At 41.3% G+C, this 20,967-nt stretch overlaps 1 protein-coding gene across 2 annotated transcripts; it reads left to right on the forward strand.

Moving 5' to 3' along the window:
- The first annotated feature begins 556 nt into the window (after window positions 1–556).
- Window positions 557–18,917, forward strand: SPIC (Spi-C transcription factor). Of its 2 annotated transcripts, none has more exons than XM_040407262.1 (5): window positions 557–676; window positions 10,394–10,493; window positions 13,354–13,454; window positions 17,250–17,355; window positions 18,387–18,917. In XM_040407262.1, exons 1-5 carry the CDS (start codon window positions 674–676, stop codon window positions 18,818–18,820), a joined length of 744 nt encoding a protein of 247 aa, XP_040263196.1. In that variant the 5' UTR covers window positions 557–673; the 3' UTR covers window positions 18,821–18,917. The 2 variants fall into 2 exon arrangements, with proteins under 2 accessions (XP_040263196.1, XP_040263205.1); XM_040407271.1 differs by having other exon boundaries at window positions 18,390–18,917.
- Window positions 18,918–20,967: the final 2,050 nt, after the last annotated feature.

A 20,967-nucleotide genomic window follows, 5' to 3' on the forward strand; every position in this document is an offset into this window, starting at 1 on the left:
GACATCAGAAAACAATTACAATAATATAATTTGTCAGGCTGAAAAAGTTCATCTAGTTCAGCCTCTTCTCCAGTGTCATAACTAGAAAATGTATTCTATCCCAAACTTTTAAATGACCCCCCCCCCCCCCTAGCATTTACGAGCTGTACAGCCGTATTTGAAAGTTAGGGTGAGGGTGTACTTACCAACAGAGCAGGACAATATATTGACTACTACAATGACCATAGTAGGAATGGATAACTGAGAGTCACTTCACAGTACAACTAAAAATGACATTCCTTAATCTTATTTGCAAACAAACAACCCAGGTGATGAAAGGAAATTTTATTAAGGTATAAAGTGGAGACAATACATGGAGAGCATGTGCTGGGATCCCATATTTACATTTAGGCTATTGTCTTCCAGTCCATGCTCAGAAACTTCAAGGGACGACTGCTGCAATTTAAATAGTTGTACGTGTCAGTGACGTGTAAAAGGAGAAGGACATAAATATCTGCTACCTCACTCTGTTAAGTTATGGAACCCTGCAACAAAGGTAAACCAAAGACTTCTGGCTCATCTGACACTCTACTAAGCATCATTAAATATAGCTGTTTATACTGTCCCTGTATATCCTTCTTCTTAGATCACTGTGCTGGATATTTGATGCAGGATTATTCTGGATGAATCCACTATGGTAAGGTAAAAATTACGAATGCTCTCATCTTACTGAGTATGTGATCTGAATAGAACTATGTGGTGCCTTGTGAAACATTTATTGATGTTTTTAATTGTTATATACCAGAAATAGGACAGCACTCCAAGACTTGAAAAAACGGTGTCTTTATTCACCCATGTGAAGCAGTAGCGACATTTCAGCTCACAACTGAGCCTTTCTCAAGCGCAGTTGTGAGCTGAAACGTCGCTACTGCTTCACATGGGTGAATAAAGACACCGTTTTTTCAAGTCTTGGAGTGCTGTCCTATTTCTGGTATATATTAAGGGTGAAGCTCATTCCCTTGGACGTTGCACCTGAGCCAGTTTACTGGTGCCGCCGAATTTTCTTTTTTCTATATATATATATATATATATATATATATATATATATATATATATATATCAGAATCAAAAGCTCATAACATTCTAAATATGAGTAAAATGACAATATGTAAAACTAAGCAGATTACTTTTAATTCTAATTTTAAAAGGCTACAACCGTATGGTAGGGAGGGATGATATTAACAAAAAAAAAAAATCGGGTAAAAAGTTGTACTAGGACAGAAACGAATAAAGAGGGAAATACAAATATATATTGCCACCTCGCTGATGTTAGCAGAGAATAGAAAAGTGTTATTGCAAAATTAGCAGGTTTATTTTAATTATTACATTACAGATTATTAAATGGAATTTAAATGTAGTAATCTTCCAAGGAACAGGGAAAGGGGGTGTCAATAATTAAACTGGTATAAAGTAGCAGCCAATCAGATTCCTCCTTTCCTTTTCTGAAGGAGATGTTCAGAATGAAAGATGGAATCTGATTAGTTACTATGGGCAACTAAGCCAGTTCTACTTTACACCAGTTTGATAAATGACCCCCAAGATCTTTAAAAAGTCTGTGAAAGTTCACTTTATTCAGCATGAGATTACTTTGACAACAATCTTCCAGCTGGCAGAGAAATTGAGAGATAAATGATACATGGTACCTAAAGATGCAATTTGACAGATTACTACAGTATATTGTTAATCACAGCGATGCACAGCCTCTACTTCCCTTAGAGTCACATATTTAGTTCGTACTACTGCTTAGAGCTTCAATAAAAACTTTAAAAGATATTCCTGGGACATTTATAATGTATCCACCATAAATGTTGTGAATGTCTCATAGGTTGTAGGTTCAATGCTAGAACCACCACCTATCTGAACAATGAAGGTCCCCTGGTGGGCACTCCAGAACAGAGGAGACTAGGTGGTTGCACATGCTACTTTGTATGTGTCAGGATGCTTTGAGGCCACAGAGGCTGGTATCTGATTTAGTCATTGCATATTTGGTCAGAATTGAAATAAAGTAATAAACATAATTATTTTAATATCTCTCTCTCTAATGGCTCAGAGGCTGACCGACACCCTGACCAGCCAATCAGCGTCAGAAATCAGGAAGGTTCTTTGCAGAGAATGTCATACTGCCATTCTGTGTTAAGCTTCTGACGTGGAAGGGTGTCATGTGGCAGTGCCTGACAAAACGCTATTACAGGTACAAGCCACTAATGTAGTGTGAAAACGACAATCTAGGGAGAGAATAGAGAGATATAATAGGGTAGATTTTAGGGAGTTTGATCAGGAAAAGCTTTAAGGGAGTGAGGGACTGGTCACCCAGGTTGAGTGTTTAAGGCTACTTTCACACTAGCGTTTCTATTTTCTGGTATTGAGATCCGTCATAGGGTCTAAATACCAGAAAAACGCTTCTGTTTTGTACCCATTCATTGTCAATGGGGACAAAACATAACTGGACAGAACAGAACGCTCCAAAATGCATGCTGCTCTGTTTGGCTGCGTTGCCATACCGGAGAGCAAACCATAGCAAGCTGTAGTTTTCTTTCCGTCATGGAATGCGGAGCAAGGCGGATCCGTCATGACTCACAATGCAAGTCAATGGGGATAATACAACCGTATCCGATTCAGCAAAAACGCTAGTGTGAAAGTAGCCTAATATAGCTGCTGCCAGCTAGTTCTGATTATAAAATTCCCTGCAAGAAAAAAACATTTCTTCTAAAAAACATTGCAGTGCATTGCACCTATGTTATTAAAATCGTATTACTGCAAGATAATGGTTACAGCAAAAGTACTTTACGGCAATAACGCCATTATTATACCTGTGTTAGTAAACACATTGCAAGATAGCGAAAGCATTTTATGACAGTCAGTTTTATTATTATTATACACATGTTATCAACCCTTAGGATACCATATTTTTATTTTTATTCCGTGTCTTCCTGGTGCCATAACTTTTTTATTTTTCTGTTTTCATATCCATATAAGGGCTTGTTTTTTGCGGGACAAGTTGTACTTTCTAATGCCTCCATTTAATATGGCATATAATGTAGTGGGAAGCGGGAAAAAAAAATTCCAAATGGGGTGGAATTGGAAAAAAAAAACGCAATTCCTACAGCATTCCCTTTGCGGAAAAATTTAACTGTGACCTTCATTGTCTGGGTAAGTACTATTACAACAATAAATAAAAATAAATAAAAACTTTGAAAAAAGCATTTTTTTTACATCACCATATTCTGACCCTCATAATTTTTTTTTATAGTTATCTCTACTGAGCTGTATGGGGGCTAATTTTTTGCGGGCCGATCTTTAGTTTTTATTGATACCATTTAGAGTATGTGTGACTTTTTTTTAATCACATTTGATTAACTTTTTTGGAGAAAAAATGGCGAATTGGCCATTTTGATACTTTTTTCTGTTACGCATTTTGGTGTATAGGAAAAATATTTTTATATTTTAATAGTATGGGCAAACGCTGTGATGCCCATACCGGAGCGGTGCACGCCCGATCATTGCAGGGCCCCGGCAGTCCCTGATAGCCGAGCCCCTGCTGTATCCGCCGGCATCACTGTAAAAGCCGATGCCGGCAGATTAATCCCTTATATGCTGTGGTCCGTGCTGATCGCGGCATAGAAGGGGTTTGCGGACTGGTGAGGCAGCCCATCAGGTACCCTCGCTGCTGTGGTGGGGACCCGATGGGTGACAAGGCAGCCCGATGCCGTGCAGAGGCTGCCCAATGCCTTGCATGGCATCCGGACCTGCCTTCTACAGGGGCTAAGGAGATCCAGCCCCAGGCTGGGTCTCCTAGGCAACCTGTTAGTGTATTACTCTGTGTAATACACTAACAGGCAATCCATTACAATACAGATGTATTGTAATGCATTGCAGAGGGGATGAGACCCTCAAAAGTTGAAGCCCCAGAGTGGGACAGAAATAAAGCTTAAAAAAAAGCAAAAAAAGTGTTTTAATAAAAAAAATTAAGTTTAACGTAAAAAAAATGAAAACGCCCCTTTCCCCTGATTTTATAATAATTTTTATTTTTTTTTTAAAAAGGCAAAAAACACATATTAGGTATTAGGTAATGACTGGCTCTATAAATATATCACATAATCCACCCCGTCCGATAAACACCATAAAATAATAATAATAATAATAAAAACTGCAAAAAAAGCCATTTTTGTCACCTTATATCACAAAAATTCCAACACCAAGCGATCAAAAAGGCGTATGTCCCACAAAATGGTACCAATCAAACCGTCACCTCATCCTGCAAAAAATAAGATCCCACTTAAGACAATCGGTCAAAAAATTAAAAAAAACTATGACTCAGTCTATGGAGACACGAAAACATCATTTTTATGGTTTTAAAAATGCTATTATTGTGTAAAACTTAAATAAATAAGAAAAAGTAGACATATTAGGTATTGCCACGTCCATAACGATCAGCTCTATAAAAATGTCACATGACCTAACCCCTCAAGTGAACGTTGTAAAAATAAATAAATAAAAACAAACAAAGAAAGTAGATATATTTGATATCATTGCGTCTGTAACAACCTGCTCTATAAAAATAGCACATGATCTACCCTGTCAGATGAATTTTGTGAAAAATAAAAAATAAAAATGCTGCCAAAAAGCCATTTTTGGTTACCTTGCCTCACAAAAAATTTAATATAGAGCAATTAAAAATCATACGCACCCCAAAATAGTACAAATAATACTGGCACCTTATCCCCTAGTTTACGACCACATATGTGGTGTTTCTGTAAACCGCAGAATCAGAGTAATAAATATTGAGTTTTGTTTGGCTGTTAACCCTCAATATGTTAAAGAAAAACAAGGATTAAAATGGAAAATCTGCCAAAAAAGTGAAATTTTGTAATTTCATTTCAATTTTCCGTTAATTCTTGTGGAACACCTAAAGGGTTAACAAAGTATAAAAAATCTGTTTTGAGTAAATTGAGGGGTGCAGTTTCTACAATGCGGTCATTTATGGGGGGTTTCCGCTATGTAATCCCCACAAAGTGACTTCAGACCTGAACTGGTCCTTAAAAAGTGGGTTTGGGAAATTTTCTTAAAAATTTTAAGAATTGCTTCTAAAATTCTAAGCCTTCTAACATCCTAAAAAAATAAAATTACATTTACAAAATGATGCCAACATAAAGTAGACATATGTGGGATGTTAAGTAATAAATATTTTATGCGGTATCACTTTCTGTTTTAAAAGCAGAGAAATAGAAATTTCGAAAATTGCGAATTTTTCTAAATATTTGGTAAATTTGGATTTTTTCATAGATAAATGTGAAATATATTGACTCAAATTTATGACTGTCATGAAGTACAATGTATCTTGAGAAAACAATCTCAGAATGGCTTGGATAAATAAAAGTGACACGTCAGATTTGCAAAAAATGACCTGGGCAGAAGGGTGAAAACTGACCCACGGTAGAAGGGGTTAATGCTGTCAACCATGCATTTACCAATAGCTATGTACAGGGAGTGCAGAATTATTAGGCAAGTTGTATTTTTGAGGATTAATTTTATTATTGAACAACAACCATGTTCTCAATGAACCCAAAAAACTCATTAATATCAAAGCTGAATATTTTTGGAAGTAGTTTTTAGTTTGTTTTTAGTTTTAGCTATTTTAGGGGGATATGTGTGTGTGCAGGTGACGATTACTGTGCATAATTATTAGGCAACTTTAAAAAAAAACTAATATATACCCATTTCAATTATTTATTTTTACCAGTGAAACCAATATAACATCTCAACATTCACAAATATACATTTCTGACATTCAAAAACAAAACAAAAACAAATCAGTGACCAATATAGCCACCTTTCTTTGCAAGGACACTCAAAAGCCTGCCATCCATGGATTCTGTCAGTGTTTTGATCTGTTCACCATCAACATTGCGTGCAGCAGCAACCACAGCCTCCCAGACACTGTTCAGAGAGGTGTACTGTTTTCCCTCCTTGTAAATCTCACATTTGATGATGGACCACAGGTTCTCAATGGGGTTCAGATCAGGTGAACAAGGAGGCCATGTCATTAGATTTTCTTCTTTTATACCCTTTCTTGCCAGCCACGCTGTGGAGTACTTGGACGCGTGTGATGGAGCATTGTCCTGCATGAAAATCATGTTTTTCTTGAAGGATGCAGACTTCTTCCTGTACCACTGCTTGAAGAAGGTGTCTTCCAGAAACTGGCAGTAGGACTGGGAGTTGAGCTTGACTCCATCCTCAACCCGAAAAGGCCCCACAAGCTCATCTTTGATGATACCAGCCCAAACCAGTACTCCACCTCCACCTTGCTGGCGTCTGAGTCGGACTGGAGCTCTCTGCCCTTTACCAATCCAGCCACGGGCCCATCCATCTGGCCCATCAAGACTCACTCTCATTTCATCAGTCCATAAAACCTTAGAAAAATCAGTCTTGAGATATTTCTTGGCCCAGTCTTGACGTTTCAGCTTGTGTGTCTTGTTCAGTGGTGGTCGTCTTTCAGCCTTTCTTACCTTGGCCATGTCTCTGAGTATTGCACACCTTGTGCTTTTGGGCACTCCAGTGATGTTGCAGCTCTGAAATATGGCCAAACTGGTGGCAAGTGGCATCTTGGCAGCTGCACGCTTGACTTTTCTCAGTTCATGGGCAGTTATTTTGCGCCTTGGTTTTTCCACACGCTTCTTGCGACCCTGTTGACTATTTTGAATGAAACGCTTGATTGTTCGATGATCACGCTTCAGAAGCTTTGCAATTTTAAGAGTGCTGCATCCCTCTGCAAGATATCTCACTATTTTTGACTTTTCTGAGCCTGTCAAATCCTTCTTTTGACCCATTTTGCCAAAGGAAAGGAAGTTGCCTAATAATTATGCACACCTAATATAGGGTGTTGATGTCATTAGACCACACCCCTTCTCATTACAGAGATGCACATCACCTAATATGCTTAATTGGTAGTAGGCTTTCGAGCCTATACAGCTTGGAGTAAGACAACATGCATAAAGAGGATGATGTGGTCAAAATACTAATTTGCCTAATAATTCTGCACGCAGTGTATGTCAGTGTCACTTTGACATTGTTTGCTATTGCTGTTATTGCATTCAAGAGTTTAGTCAGAGGGGAGAAGAAAAACAAAATTACAAAACAATTTATGAAAACATCTTTCCCTTAGGCCCCTTTCACACGGGCGAGTATTCCGCGCGGATGCGATGCGTGAGGTGAACGCATTGCACCCGCACTGAATACCGACCAATTCATTTCTATGGGGCTGTTCACATGAGCGGTGATTTTCACGCATCACTTGTGCGTTGCGTGAAAATCGCAGCATGCTCTATATTCTGCGTTTTTCACGCAACGCAGGCCCCATAGAAGTGAATGGGGTTGCGTGAAAATCGCAAGCATCCGCAAGCAAGTGCGGATGCGGTGCGATTTTCACGCATGGTTGCTAGTTGACAATCTATTCACTGTATTATTTTCCCTTATAACATGGTTATAAGGGGAAATAATAGCATTCTGAATACAGAATGCTTAGTAGGTGATCAATTGAGAGTTAAAAATAAATAAAAAAATTAACTCACCTTCTCCTCTTGTTCGCGTAGCTCCCGGTCTCTTCTTTACTTCTCAAAAGATGAACTATCGGCTAGGACCTGTGGTGACGTCAGATCACATGCTCCAATCACATGGTCCATGGTGATGTACCATGTGATTGGAGCATGTGATCTGACGTCACCAAAGGTCCTTTAGCCCACAGCTCATCATTAAAGAAGTAAAGAAGAGACTGGGAACTACGCGAACAAGAGGAGAAGGTGAGTTAATAATTTATTTATTTTTTAACCCTCAATTGATCACCTACTAAGCATTCTGTATTCAGAATGCTATTATTTTCCGTTATAACCATGTTATAAGGGAAAATAATACAATCTACAGAACACCGATCCCAAGCCCGAACTTCTGTGAAGAAGTTCAGGTTTGGGTACCAAACATGCGTGATTTTTCTCACGCGAGTGCAAAACGCATTACAATGTTTTGCACTCGCGCGGAAAAATCGCGGGTGTTCCCGCAACGCACCCGCACATTTTCCCGCAACGCCCGTGTGAAAGAGGCCTTAGGCCCCTTTCACACGAGCGTGAGGGATTAGGTCCGGATGCGTTCAGGGTGCGTTCAGTGAAACTCCCACTACTTTGCAAGCAAGTTCAGTCAGTTTTGTTTGCGATTGCGTTCAGTTGTTCAGTTCTTTCCGCGTGGGTGCAATGCGTTTTTCACGCAGCCCCATTCACTTCTATGGGGCCAGGGCTGCGTGAAAAACGCAGAATATAGAACATGCTGCGATTTTCATGCAACGCAGAACTGATGCGTGAAAAACAACGCTCATGTACACAGACCCATAGAAATGAATGGGTCCAGATTCAGTGCGGGTGCAATGTGTTCACCTCCCGCATTGCAACCGCGCGGAATACTCGCCCGTGTGAACTCAGCCTTAGGCCCCTTTCATACAGGCGAGTATTCCGCGCGGATGCGATGCGTGAGTTGAACGCATTGCACCCGCACTGAATACCGACCCATTCATTTCTATGGGGCTGTTCAGATGAGCGGTGATTTTCACGCATCATTTATGCGTTGCGTGAAAATCGCAGCATGCTCCATATTCTGCGTTTTTCACGCAACGCAGGCCCCATAGAAGGAAATGGGGTTGCGTGAAAATCGCAAGCATCCGCAAGCAAGTGCGGATGCAGTGCGATTTTCACGCACGGTTGCTAGGAGACGATCGGGATGGAGACCCGATCATTATTATTTTCCCTTATAACATGGTTATAAGGGAAAATAATAGCATTCTGAATACAGAATGCATAGTAAAACAGCGCTGGAGGGGTTAAAAAATAAATAAATAATAATTTAACTCACCTTAGTCCACTTGATCGCGTAGCCCGGCATCTCCTTCTGTCTCCTTTGTTGAATAGGACCTGTGGTGAGCATTAAGTACAGTTACAGGACCTTTGATGACGTCACTCCGGTCATCACATGGTACGTCACATGATCTTTTACCATGGTGATGGATCATGTGATGACCGGAGTGACGTCATCAAAGGTCCTGGAATGAATGCTCACCACAAGTCCTGTTCAGCACAGAAGGAGACAGAAGAGATGCCGGCAGCGCCAGCAAGTGGATTAAGGGGAGTTAAATTATTATTTATTTATTTTTTAACCCCTCCAGCGCTGTTTTACTATGCATTCTGTATTCAGAATGCTATTATTTTCCCTTATAACCATGTTATAAGGGAAAATAATAATGATCGGGTCTCCATCCCGATCGTCTCCTAGCAACCGTGCGTGAAAATCGCACCGCATCCGCACTTGCTTGCGGATGCTTGCGATTTTCACGCAACCCCATTTCCTTCTATAGGGCCTGCGTTGCGTGAAAAACGCAGAATATGGAGCATACAAATTTTTGGCTAAAAATCATATTTTCAATTCGCCTTCATCAAAAATATTTAGCCATTCTGTCACAAAGGGTTAACTGTTAAATGGGGCTGTTAAGATGAGTGGTGATTTTCACACATCACTTGTGCGTTGCGTGAAAATCGCAGCATGTTCGATATTCTGCGTTTTTTACGCAACGCAGGCCCCATACAAATTAGCAAAAAATGGCCTGGGCAGAAGGGTGAAAACTGACCCAGGGTAGAAGGGGTTAATGCTGTCAACCATGCATTTACCAATAGCTATGTATGTCAGTGTCACTTTGACATTGTTTGCTATTGCTGTTATTGCATTCAAGAGTTTAGTCAGGGGGGATTAGAAAAACCAAATTACAAAAAAATTTATGAAAACATCTTTCCCTTAGGCCCCTTTCAAGCAAGTGCGGATGCGGTGCAATTTTCACGCATGGGTGCTAGGCGATGATAGGGATGAGCAATCCCATTAAAGTCTAATCACTGTATTATTTTCCTTTATAACCGTGTTATAAGAAAAAAATAAAATGAATAGAACACCTAACCCAAACCCGAAGTTCAGTGAAGAAGTCCGGGTTCGGGTCTGGGTACCACATTCAGTTTTTTCTCACGCGCGTTCAAAACGCATTACACTTGCACGGAAAAAACTGAACATCGGAACGCAATCAGTCAAAAGTAACTGCAATTGCGTGCCGCCTTGTGTGGGGAAACCTGCAATGCACACGCAACGCATCCAGAGCAAATCCAGGACGCCGGTGTGAAAGAGGCCTTACAGTCGTACTGCTGAACAAACTGGGCTGATCTTACACTGAAAAAAGACTATGCTACTAATATTAATATACATAGCTATAGCTAAAATGTACATTCAAATGCCACAATCCCCTTGAATCTCACCATAGTTATTGGCTTATGTACAGAATTTTATAGAACCAGACATACTACACGAAGAATTTCAAGATACCCTAGAGGTTCTACATGAAAATTCAACCTTCATCAATGAAATTCTGCAATCTACAGGTACAGACATATTTAGTTTTTTGTTATGTATATACATCCACAGTGTCTGCATCTCTTGGTTGCGTTACGGTACTTTACACACTTGCGTTAAACTTTTCCGGTATTGAGTTCCGTCCTAGGGTCTCAATACCGGAAAAAATCTGATCAGTTTTATCCTAATGCATTCTAAATGGAGAGCAATCCATTCAGTATGCATCAGAATGTCTTCAGTTCAGTCACTGTATGGTTTTTGGACGGAAAGAATACCGCAGCATGCTGCATGCGGCATTATTATTTCCATTGAAATGCATTAATGCCGGATCTGGCCCCAAGTGTTCCAAAAAAACGAATCCACTTTTGCGGTCTGGACATGCGCTGACTTTTAAAAATTCAAAAAAAATAAATACCGGATCTGTTTTTCCAGATGAGAACCGGAGAGACAGATCCAGTATTGCAATGTATTTGTAAGACGGATCCGCATACAGATTGCCGGATCCGGCAGGCATGTCCGGCGACGGAACTGCCTGCCGGAATCTAGCAATGCAAGTGTGAAAGTACCCTTAAGGCTTCTTTCACACGGGTGAGATTTCCGCGCGGGTGCAATGCGTGAGGTGAACGCATTGCACCCGCACTGAATCCGGACCCATTCATTTCTATGGGGCTGTGCACATGAGCGGTGATTTTTACGCATCACTTGTGCGTTGAGTGAAAATCGCAGCATGGTCTATTTTGTGTGTTTTTCACGCAACGCAGGCCCCATAGAAGTGAATGGGGCTGCGTGAAAATCGCAAGCATCTGCAAGCAAGTGTGGATGCGGTGCGATTTTCACGCATGGTTGCTAGGAGACAATCGGGATGGGGACCCGATCATTATTATTTTCCCTTATAACATGGTTATAACGGAAAATAATAGCATTCTTAATACAGAATGCTTACTAAAATAGGGATGGAGGGGTTAAAAAAATAAATAATTTTTAACTCACCTCATCCACTTGTTCGAGCAGCCCGGCTTCTCTTCTGTATTCTTCTTTGATGGCCAGGAGGAAAAGGACCTGTGGTGACGTCACTGCGCTCATCACATGGTCCATCACATGATCCATCCCCATGGTTGGGTAAAAAACATGCCGATTTTTCTCATGCGCGTGCAAAACGCATTAAAACACTTTGCACTCGTGCATTTTCCCGCGACGCACCAGCTTCCTATCCGGCCCTCACACACGACACCCGTGTGAAAGAGGCTTAAGGTTTTTTTCCAAAGCTGTAAACCCCCCACCCCACCCCCGCACACACACAATGCCCGGACCCCTCATACAGACAATACTTACATAGTCCCGACATCTTCCAGATCCCTCCGCGGCCGTCGCTGCATTTACCCTTTGTGCAGATCACAACATCTGGCGACTGAGGTGCAGCCAATAGCAGGCCGCACATGACACATGACATAAGGAGGTAGAACAGCATTGCGCCCTTCTATTGGCTGCACCCCCTATCGCTGGATGTTGTGATTCGCATAGCGGGAAGATGCAGCGACGGCCATGGAAGGATCCGGAAGGACACAGTAATTGGGGGCCAGGTAAGTATTGTCTGTATGATGGGCCTGGGCCTTGTGGGGTGCGAGGGTTACAGCTTTGGATAACCCCTTTAAGCACATTTCCAATATTTATTCAATCTGAAGTCACTTCTGTTTAAAAAATTTCTGCAACAAAGTTGCCACATGTTAGCGTACCTTAAAGAGTTTTTCAGGATTTTGTCCTTTTTTATCTAGCCCCCAGAGTTCGTGCTACCATTTTACTTACCTGATCTCCACCTATCTGTCCAGCCTCCTGGTTCCATTTGACGGTCTTCCAATCTACGGCTTGTTTGCTTCCATCTGTAATATGACTGGGGTCACGTACCCTGCTGCAGCCACAAACTAGCTTCAGCCGTAACGTATCCCCAAGCGGCACTGTGCACATGACCCACTAGTGAGACCATTCTAGTGAGACCGCTGAGACCATTCATTGACTGCAGTGGGCTACATAACCCCAGCCATATCCCAGGTGGAAGAAAACAGGAAGCCAGGAGCTTTCTGAATGGAGCCAGAGAGCAGGTGAGTGTGATTATTTCACAATCCAAGGCTAGGTAAAAAAAAAAAAAAAAAGCGAAATTCTTTAAAAAAAAACTTTAAGACATGTTGCAAATACAAAATATGTTACAAACGAAATCTCCGTAGATTTTGGCAGCACTGAAAAAATATATTTTTGAATAAATAGCCTCTTTCACACAGTGCAGTATAGTTCAGTAGTATTTTACATCCATGTTTTTTTAGCTAAAACTAGCCAACACTGAAAAATGTAAAAAGAAAAGATTAATGTGAAATCTTCTTCGTTTTGAATTATGTGTGAATGCAAAATAAGCACCAATGGGGTCATTTATTAAGACTGGCGTTTTAGATGCCAGTCTACCCCTTTAACTGGCGGTGGATGCGCCGAATTCATGTAGAGGGTCGGCCTCTACATAACTTCGACGTATCCACCCCCTGTCCCTTGCTGGCGTAGATTTAGACCATTTTCTACATCTAAAACAGGCGTAGAAAATGATAAATGAGACGGGCTTGCCGGCCTGCACCCTTCCCCACCCACGCCACATCACTTTTTTTAGACCTGGTGTGAACAGGGAAAGGTTGCAGATTGCTGCACGAATAACCTTTGCGCCGAAATCTGCAACAAATATATACCAAAAAGTGGCGTATACCTGTTAGTAAATGATCCCCCGAATCTGCACTGTGTGAATGAGGCTTTATCTTGAGTAGGTTTTATTGTTATATGCGTATCTTATGTTTTTCTCGAATTCCTATTTCCCTAGTCTTTCAGAAGCAATTAAAAATATTCTCCATTATACAGATGAATGCAACAGTTATACAACCCTGTACAACAACTATCCACAATGCAACGTTTACTTCACAACACCTTCTGAAGATGAGCACATGTGGATGGATCCAGCTGTGAGTAAATATTCTATTCAGTGGTAAACCACCTGGCTTAGTGACTTCCTTATGCTTAGTCTTTCATCTATGTATGATTTAATGAGACGGTCAGAATAATAATGGGAAATCCCTTATTACTCGGGACTCCCAGAATTTTGAACACTTTAACCCCTTCCTTATTTATGTCAGCGGTTTGGACTTTAAAGATGGCACCCGCTGCTGAGCAGAGCAGGCGCCATAGGAGCAGGGTGCCTGCTGTTTCATACAGCAGGCACCCGCAGCTAATGTCCACGACAATGACGATCGCGAACATTTAACACTTCAGATGTCGTGGTCAATCCTTACCACGGGCATCTGAATGCCGAAAACCTGGAAACATGTGCTTCTGGGTGTGCTTCGGCTGCCCCGGCAAGGATGGGGGTAGCCTGAGTGTGTTAGCAGCAGCCCCTGTCCTGTGAGACAGGAGGCTGCTGCCTAGTAATTTCTATGGAGCCTATGCCTGTAGCAGGGCTCCATAGAAATACAGCAAAATTCTCAAAGACTTCAATGCTCATGCATTGGAGTCTATGAGAAAACCAATCCAATGATTGTGTGTTATCGTTTCCAAAGGGGAAAAAAGGGGAAAAATAAAAAATTTATAAATTAAAAAAAATATAAAAATTCAAAATGAAAAAAAGAATAAAAACAGAAAAAAAAAAAAACACATAAGGCGTCATGCACACGACCGTTTTTTTTTTTGCGGTCCGCAAAAACGGGTTCCGTAGTTCCGTGATCCATGTCCGTTTTTTCTTCCGTTGGTTTTCCTTGATTTTTGGAGGATCCACGGACATGAAGGAAAAAGTCGTTTTGGTGTCCGCCTGGCCGTGTGGAGCCAAACGGATCCGTCCTGCCTTACAATGCAAGTCAATGGGGACGGATCCGTTTGACGTTGACACAATATGGTGCAATTGCAAACGGATCCGTCCCCCATTGACTTTCAATGTAAAGTCAGGAGTCCCTATTATACCATCGGATAGGAGTTTTCTCCAATCCGATGGTATATTTTAACTTGAAGCGTCACCATGGGAACGCCTCTATGTTAAAATATACCATCGGATTTGAGTTATATCGTGAAAACTCATCTCTGAAAAAGCTTTTATGCAGACGGATCTGCGGATCCGTCTGTGTGAAAGTAGCCTACGGACATGGATCACGGATGCGGATGACAATCTTGTGTGCATCCGTGTTTTTTCACGGACCCATTGACTTGAATGGGTCCGTGAACCGTTGTCCGTCAAAAAAATAGGACAGGTCCTATTTTTTTGATGGACAGGAAACACGGATCACGGACGCGGATGAACAACGGTGCATTTTCCGAGTTTTCAACGGACCCATTGAAAGTCAATGGGTCCGCAGAAAATCACGGAAAACGGAACAACGGACACGGATGCACACAACGGTCGTGTGCATGAGGCCTAATTGGTATCCTGGTGTGCAAAAATGCCCGTACTATTAACATATAAAAAATGTAATCCCATACGGAAAAATGTCGTTTTTCGGATGCTTCTCCTCCCACAAAAATTGAACAAAAAGTGATCAAAAAGTCGTACACACCCCAAAATGGTATCATTGAAAAGCACAGATCGCGCCGCACAAAGCTCCAGACACATAAATACTAAAAAGTTATAGGGGTCAGAATATGGAGACTAAAAGAAAAAAAAACACATATGTGGTATTGCCAGATTCGTACTGACCTGGAGAATGAAAGTAATTGGTCAATTTTATGGTATAGTGAACGCCGTAAAAACAAAACCCAAAAGAGAAGACCTCTCTTCTGGGTGTAGGGCTGATGTCATCGGCGCAGGCGCACTGAAGAAGGAGCGCCCGTCTTTCTATCAGAGCGCCTGCGCCAAATGACGACCGGTATGGCGCAGGCGCGAGATTTGAGGCAGGGCCAGCGAGAGGAGGAGAGTGCTCGCTGGCCCTGTCAATCAAGTGGAGGAGGGGGCGTTTTTTCAAACAGAGGATGCGGCGGCTACCAGCAAGTCCGCCCAACTTGCTGGTAGTGAAGAAATTTACATATAATAAAAGTAAGTTTTCACTGTAATTACTGCACAGCCCGAGGTAAGAGGGGCATATATGGTATCTGCTTACATTAACAAATACAATAAGTCAAAAACTGAAAATTGGGGGTTGGGGGGTGACAGAAGCCCTTTAAGAGCATAATCTTGTTGAACATCTTTTGTTTCTTACTGTAATTTCCACTAGATGGCACCAAAACGATTTCCAACATTTCAAAGTAGTCTAAACAGGATGTGATATAGTTGCACTTGAACTCTTAGGCCTATTGCACACGACCGTATGGCTTTTTCAGTGTTTTGCGATCCGTTTTAAACGGATCCGTTGTTCCGTTTTTTGTTTCCGTTGTGTTTCCGTTTCCGTTCCGTTTTTCCGTTCCGTTTTTCCGTATGGCAAATACAGTATACAGTTATTTCATAGAAAAAATTGGGCTGGGCATAACATTTTCAATAGATGGATCCGCAAAAAACGGAACGGATACGGAAGACATACGGATGCACTTCCGTATGCATTCCGTTTTTTTGCGGACCCATAGACTTTAATGGAGCCACGGAACGTGATTTGCGGCCAAATATAGGACATGTTCTATGTTAAAACGGAACGGAAAAACGGAAAAACGGAAACGGAATGCATACGGAGTACATTCCGTTTTTTTTGCGGACCCATTGAAATCAATGGCTCCGTATACGGACCGTATACGGACCGCAAAAAACGGCCAGTAAACGGGAAAAAAAAACGGCCGTGTGAAAGAGGCCTTAGAGGGGGGGATGTATTTGTTATGAGGGGAATTTTTGAAGTCAGTGTTGCTTGAGACTGCATTGGCATTAAGTACACCAAATTTGGTTCATTTTTAAAAACGTCTACAGATGTTACTCCGGTTTTTATGCCACTCCTGGCTGGGGTGAATTTGCAACATTTGTGAAACCTTTTAGTTTCTTAAATCTGTACTACATCTCATTAAAGGGTTTCTCCAGGAAAGATAAAAATTAAAACACTGAAAATCATGTTATTATAAATACGTTTCAGGATGGCTCATTTCTTCTAGTGGACAATCAGTGAAGGAGTTAAAATGGCTACTGTCAGATTCCTGGACATGGAAGCAGTCCTCCTAATAGCACTACAGAACGGCCTGTCAATGTAAACTCCGGTCTCTGCCTGCATCAGCACCGCAAAGTTCTATATTATGTGCAGATGACAGTTGACATGAGTGCTAAGCTGTGTCCATGTGCTTTGGAACGGAGTTCACCTCACCTCGTAATTACAAGCTGAAGTGTAGGAATGAGGACCAAACATGCTGCTGTGGAGGAGGAGTGTTATTACAAAACACTTCAGCTTGTGTGATTGAGGTGAGGTAACTTTAGCCCTCTTCTGAGACAGACAGATAAGCGCTTATCTCAGCTGACATTTGCACATGATATTGTTCTTCACAGTGCTCATACAGGCAGAGAAACCAGCCTGCAAAGGACTCCTAGGATTCCATGCCCGGAATCTAATAGCGGCCATCTTAACTCCTCCACTGATCGTCCACTAGACAAAATGAGCCATTATTAATAATTAAAGGCATTTAAGAGTTTATTTATAATAACAGGTTTTTCAGTATGTTCATTTTTTTTGTTTCCTAGGAGAACCCCTTTAATCACACTCTATTTTCGAAACGGACAGTGCAGGCTTGATAAATTCCTCCTCCTCCCCTCTTCCTTAGTATTCAGCATGGATGTAATTGTAGTTAGTTTTGGTGGTTTATTTTTCTTACAGGTAAATCCCAACTTATTAGTGGATTATGTGCAGTACAACATGCAGAATGGTGATGTAAATCACCTCAATGAAGCAGAGCATTCTTCTAGACCCACACAAAAATTAGGTAAATATGAACATTTCACCTGTGAATGAGCGCATGTGCCCCAGAAGCTGGGTGCCAGGTGAGGGTGCCAAAAAGCTTTGGCCAGAGTAGTTAGACATTGTGTTAGAGCAGGAAACTGCATCTTGGCAGTTTCCTGCCCTAACCTAATGCCAAATGACTAGCTACTTGACTAGCTACCCTAGTGCCAAGTGACTAGCTACAAAGGGGATTTTTCTCCTGGACCTTTGGGGATCTCTGTGTCTTCAGAGACTGGGCTCATTGGAGGTACTATAGTGGGCCAGTCCTACCCTGGGCCTCATGCAGCCCACAATGCCATTCAGTGTGGGCCATGATAGAAGGGAAGTTACAATCTACATCATGTTGGCCCCCATATCTCTTAATGCTACGCGTCAAAATAGTTTTTGTAGGGAAAATATAGAAAATTTTGTATATGTGAGGTTGAGATAATGTTGAGTCATGAACAAACATATATCAGGGCTAAGTTATTGAACAGGCCAGGTAATGATCAAATGGAACCATGAACAGGATGATAAGATACCAAAGGCATAGGGGCACAATAGAGGAATGGCTTGGCCACTCAGGAAACTCTTCAGTGAGCCAGAACAGAGAGCCCCAACAAGCAGCAGCACTTGTAATGGCTGGCTTTGCCCATTCTGTATTAAATGGATTGGCCAGTGATTTGAATGTTCGCCATACTACAGTAAATTTCCCCTGCAACAGTTTCTACAGGAGAAATGTCTAGATGCCTACAGCTTCCCCCAAAATCCGCAGTTTGCCAAGGTTCCAGGGAACCTCCCTGAGGTTTTCTATAAAGTCTAGGTTCTTCATCAATTAGTAGTGGCTCAACAGAAGATTCAGAATATCATAAATGGCATGAATATATATATATATATATGTGTGTGTCACAAAGCTCACAGTAGTTCATACATATTCCCCTGTAATGTATCATCTTAATGAGAATGGTGGCTGTTCATTATGTCCAGATAGAAGCATTTCTTGTCTGCCTGAATATCACATTTATGCTTTATAAGCAGGGAAGAAAAAGCTCCGTCTCTTTGAATATCTTCATGAGGCTCTGTATGACCCTGACATGATGAACTGCATCCAGTGGGTGGATGAAGCCAATGGTGTCTTCCAATTTGTCTCCAAAAACAAAGAGAAACTGGCAGAGGTGTGGGGTAAGAAAAAAGGAAACCGCAAAATCATGACTTACCAGAAAATGGCCAGAGCTCTGCGGAATTATAGCAAAACTGGGGAAATTCTTAAAGTCAGAAGAAAGCTGACCTACCAGTTCAGTGAGCTGGCTCTGCAGAGACTGTCCCCTGCCATCATGTCAGGAAAAGAGGATGCATACTGCCAGTATGTCCAGCCTGGCATAGAGTACTGGCGCAGCCATCAGAGCTGGGAGATCAATAAGTATGCTTACAACAATAATGGATATCATTTCAGCCATCAGTACATATAAAATAAACTGTTCATTTCTGTCCTCAAGAAGAGCATCAAATTCAACATGAACTGTAAAACTAACTCAGCCTCTAAACCATATGTGATGTCAAACCTTGTGCAATCATGTTGTGCCATATATTAATATCAAAAAGATATAAAATGTATATAAATTCATAAAATCTTGTGGTCCTAAGATATTTGATGTATAGGGATGAGCGAACCCGAACTGTATAGTTCGGGTTCGTACCGAATTTTGGGGTGTCCGTGACACGGACCCGAACCCGAACATTTTCGTAAAAGTCCGTGTTCGGGTTCGGTGTTCGGCGCTTTCTTGGCGCTTTTTGAAAGGCTGCAAAGCAGCCAATCAACAAGCGTCATACTACTTGGCCCAAGAGGCCATCACAGTTATGCCTACTATTGGCATGGCTGTGATTGGCCAGTGCACCATGTGACCCAGCCTCTATTTAAGCTGGAGTCACGTAGCGCCGCACGTCACTCTGCTATGATCAGTATAGGGAGAGGTTGCAGCTGCGACGTTAGGGCGAGATTAGGCAGATTAACTCCTCCAAAAGACTTGATTCTGTGATCGATCTGCAGCTGTGGATCATTGAAGTGCTATTATTGACTTGCTCACTTTTTTGAGGCTGCCCAGAGCGTTTTTAGATCACTTTTTTTCTGGGGTGATCGGCGGCCATTTTGTGACTTGTGGTGCGCCAGCACGAGCTATCACCAAGTGTATTTCACCATCGATAGTGTGGTTATTTTGTGCTATATCCTACATCAGCTGCAGGCTGAGCCTGTGTCACCCAAGTGCTTATAACCATCAACAGTCTGATTATTTTTTGGCCATATACTACATCAGCTGCAGGCTGAGCCTGTGTCACCCAAGTGCATTTAACCATCAACAGTGTGGTTATTTTTTGGCCATATATTACATCAGGGGCAAGTTGAGCCTGTCACCCAGCGCCTAAAAAATAGACCTGACATTTCTATTCAACCAAATCTGCACAGTTTTAGCTGGTCAAGTTATTTGTAGTGACCGTAAAAGCAGACTTTTTGTTCTGGGTTGAAAAAGCATTCCCAAATTTGCCATTCTGAAAATAACTAGTTTGTGGTATTTGAGGCCTACTTGAAATCTATCCCAAAAAGAAAATCTTACATTGAAGGTATTGATAGTGTGATTCAGAAAAACCTAAGACACACGCTAGCGTGCTGATAGAAGTGTCATTCTGTGATTAAACCTATAACTGTCACACAGCGCAAAAAAAAAACAGGTCTCACATCTCTATTCAACCAAATCTGCACAGTTTTAGCTGGTCAAGTTATTTGTAGTGACCGTAAAAGCAGACTTTTTGTTCTGGGTTGAAAAAGCATTCCCAAATTTGCCATTCTGAAAATAACTAGTTTGTGGTATTTGAGGCCTACTTGAAATCTATCCCAAAAAGAAAATCTTACATTGAAGGTATTGATAGTGTGATTCAGAAAAACCTAAGACACACGCTAGCGTGCTGATAGAAGTGTCATTCTGTGATTAAACCTATAACTGTCAAACAGCGCAAAAAAAAAAACAGGTCTCACATCTCTATTCAACCAAATCTGCACAGTTTTAGCTGGTCAAGTTATTTGTAGTGACCGTAAAAGCAGACTTTTTGTTCTGGGTTGAAAAAGCATTCCCAAATTTGCCATTCTAAAAATTACTAGTTTGTGGTATTTGAGGCCTACTTGAAATCTATCCCAAAAAGAAAATCTTACATTGAAGGTATTGATAGTGTGATTCAGAAAAACCTAAGACACACGCTAGCGTGCTGATAGAAGTGTCATTCTGTGATTAAACCTATAACTGTCACACAGCGCAAAAAAAAAACAGGTCTCACATCTCTATTCAACCAAATCTGCACAGTTTTAGCTGGTCAAGTTATTTGTAGTGACCGTAAAAGCAGACTTTTTGTTCTGGGTTGAAAAAGCATTCCCAAATTTGCCATTCTGAAAATAACTAGTTTGTGGTATTTGAGGCCTACTTGAAATCTATCCCAAAAAGAAAATCTTACATTGAAGGTATTGATAGTGTGATTCAGAAAAACCTAAGACACACGCTAGCGTGCTGATAGAAGTGTCATTCTGTGATTAAACCTATAACTGTCACACAGCGCAAAAAAAAAACAGGTC

The sequence above is a fragment of the Bufo bufo genome, chromosome 1 (assembly GCF_905171765.1).
Source record: "Bufo bufo chromosome 1, aBufBuf1.1, whole genome shotgun sequence".
Lineage (NCBI taxonomy): Eukaryota > Metazoa > Chordata > Amphibia > Anura > Bufonidae > Bufo > Bufo bufo.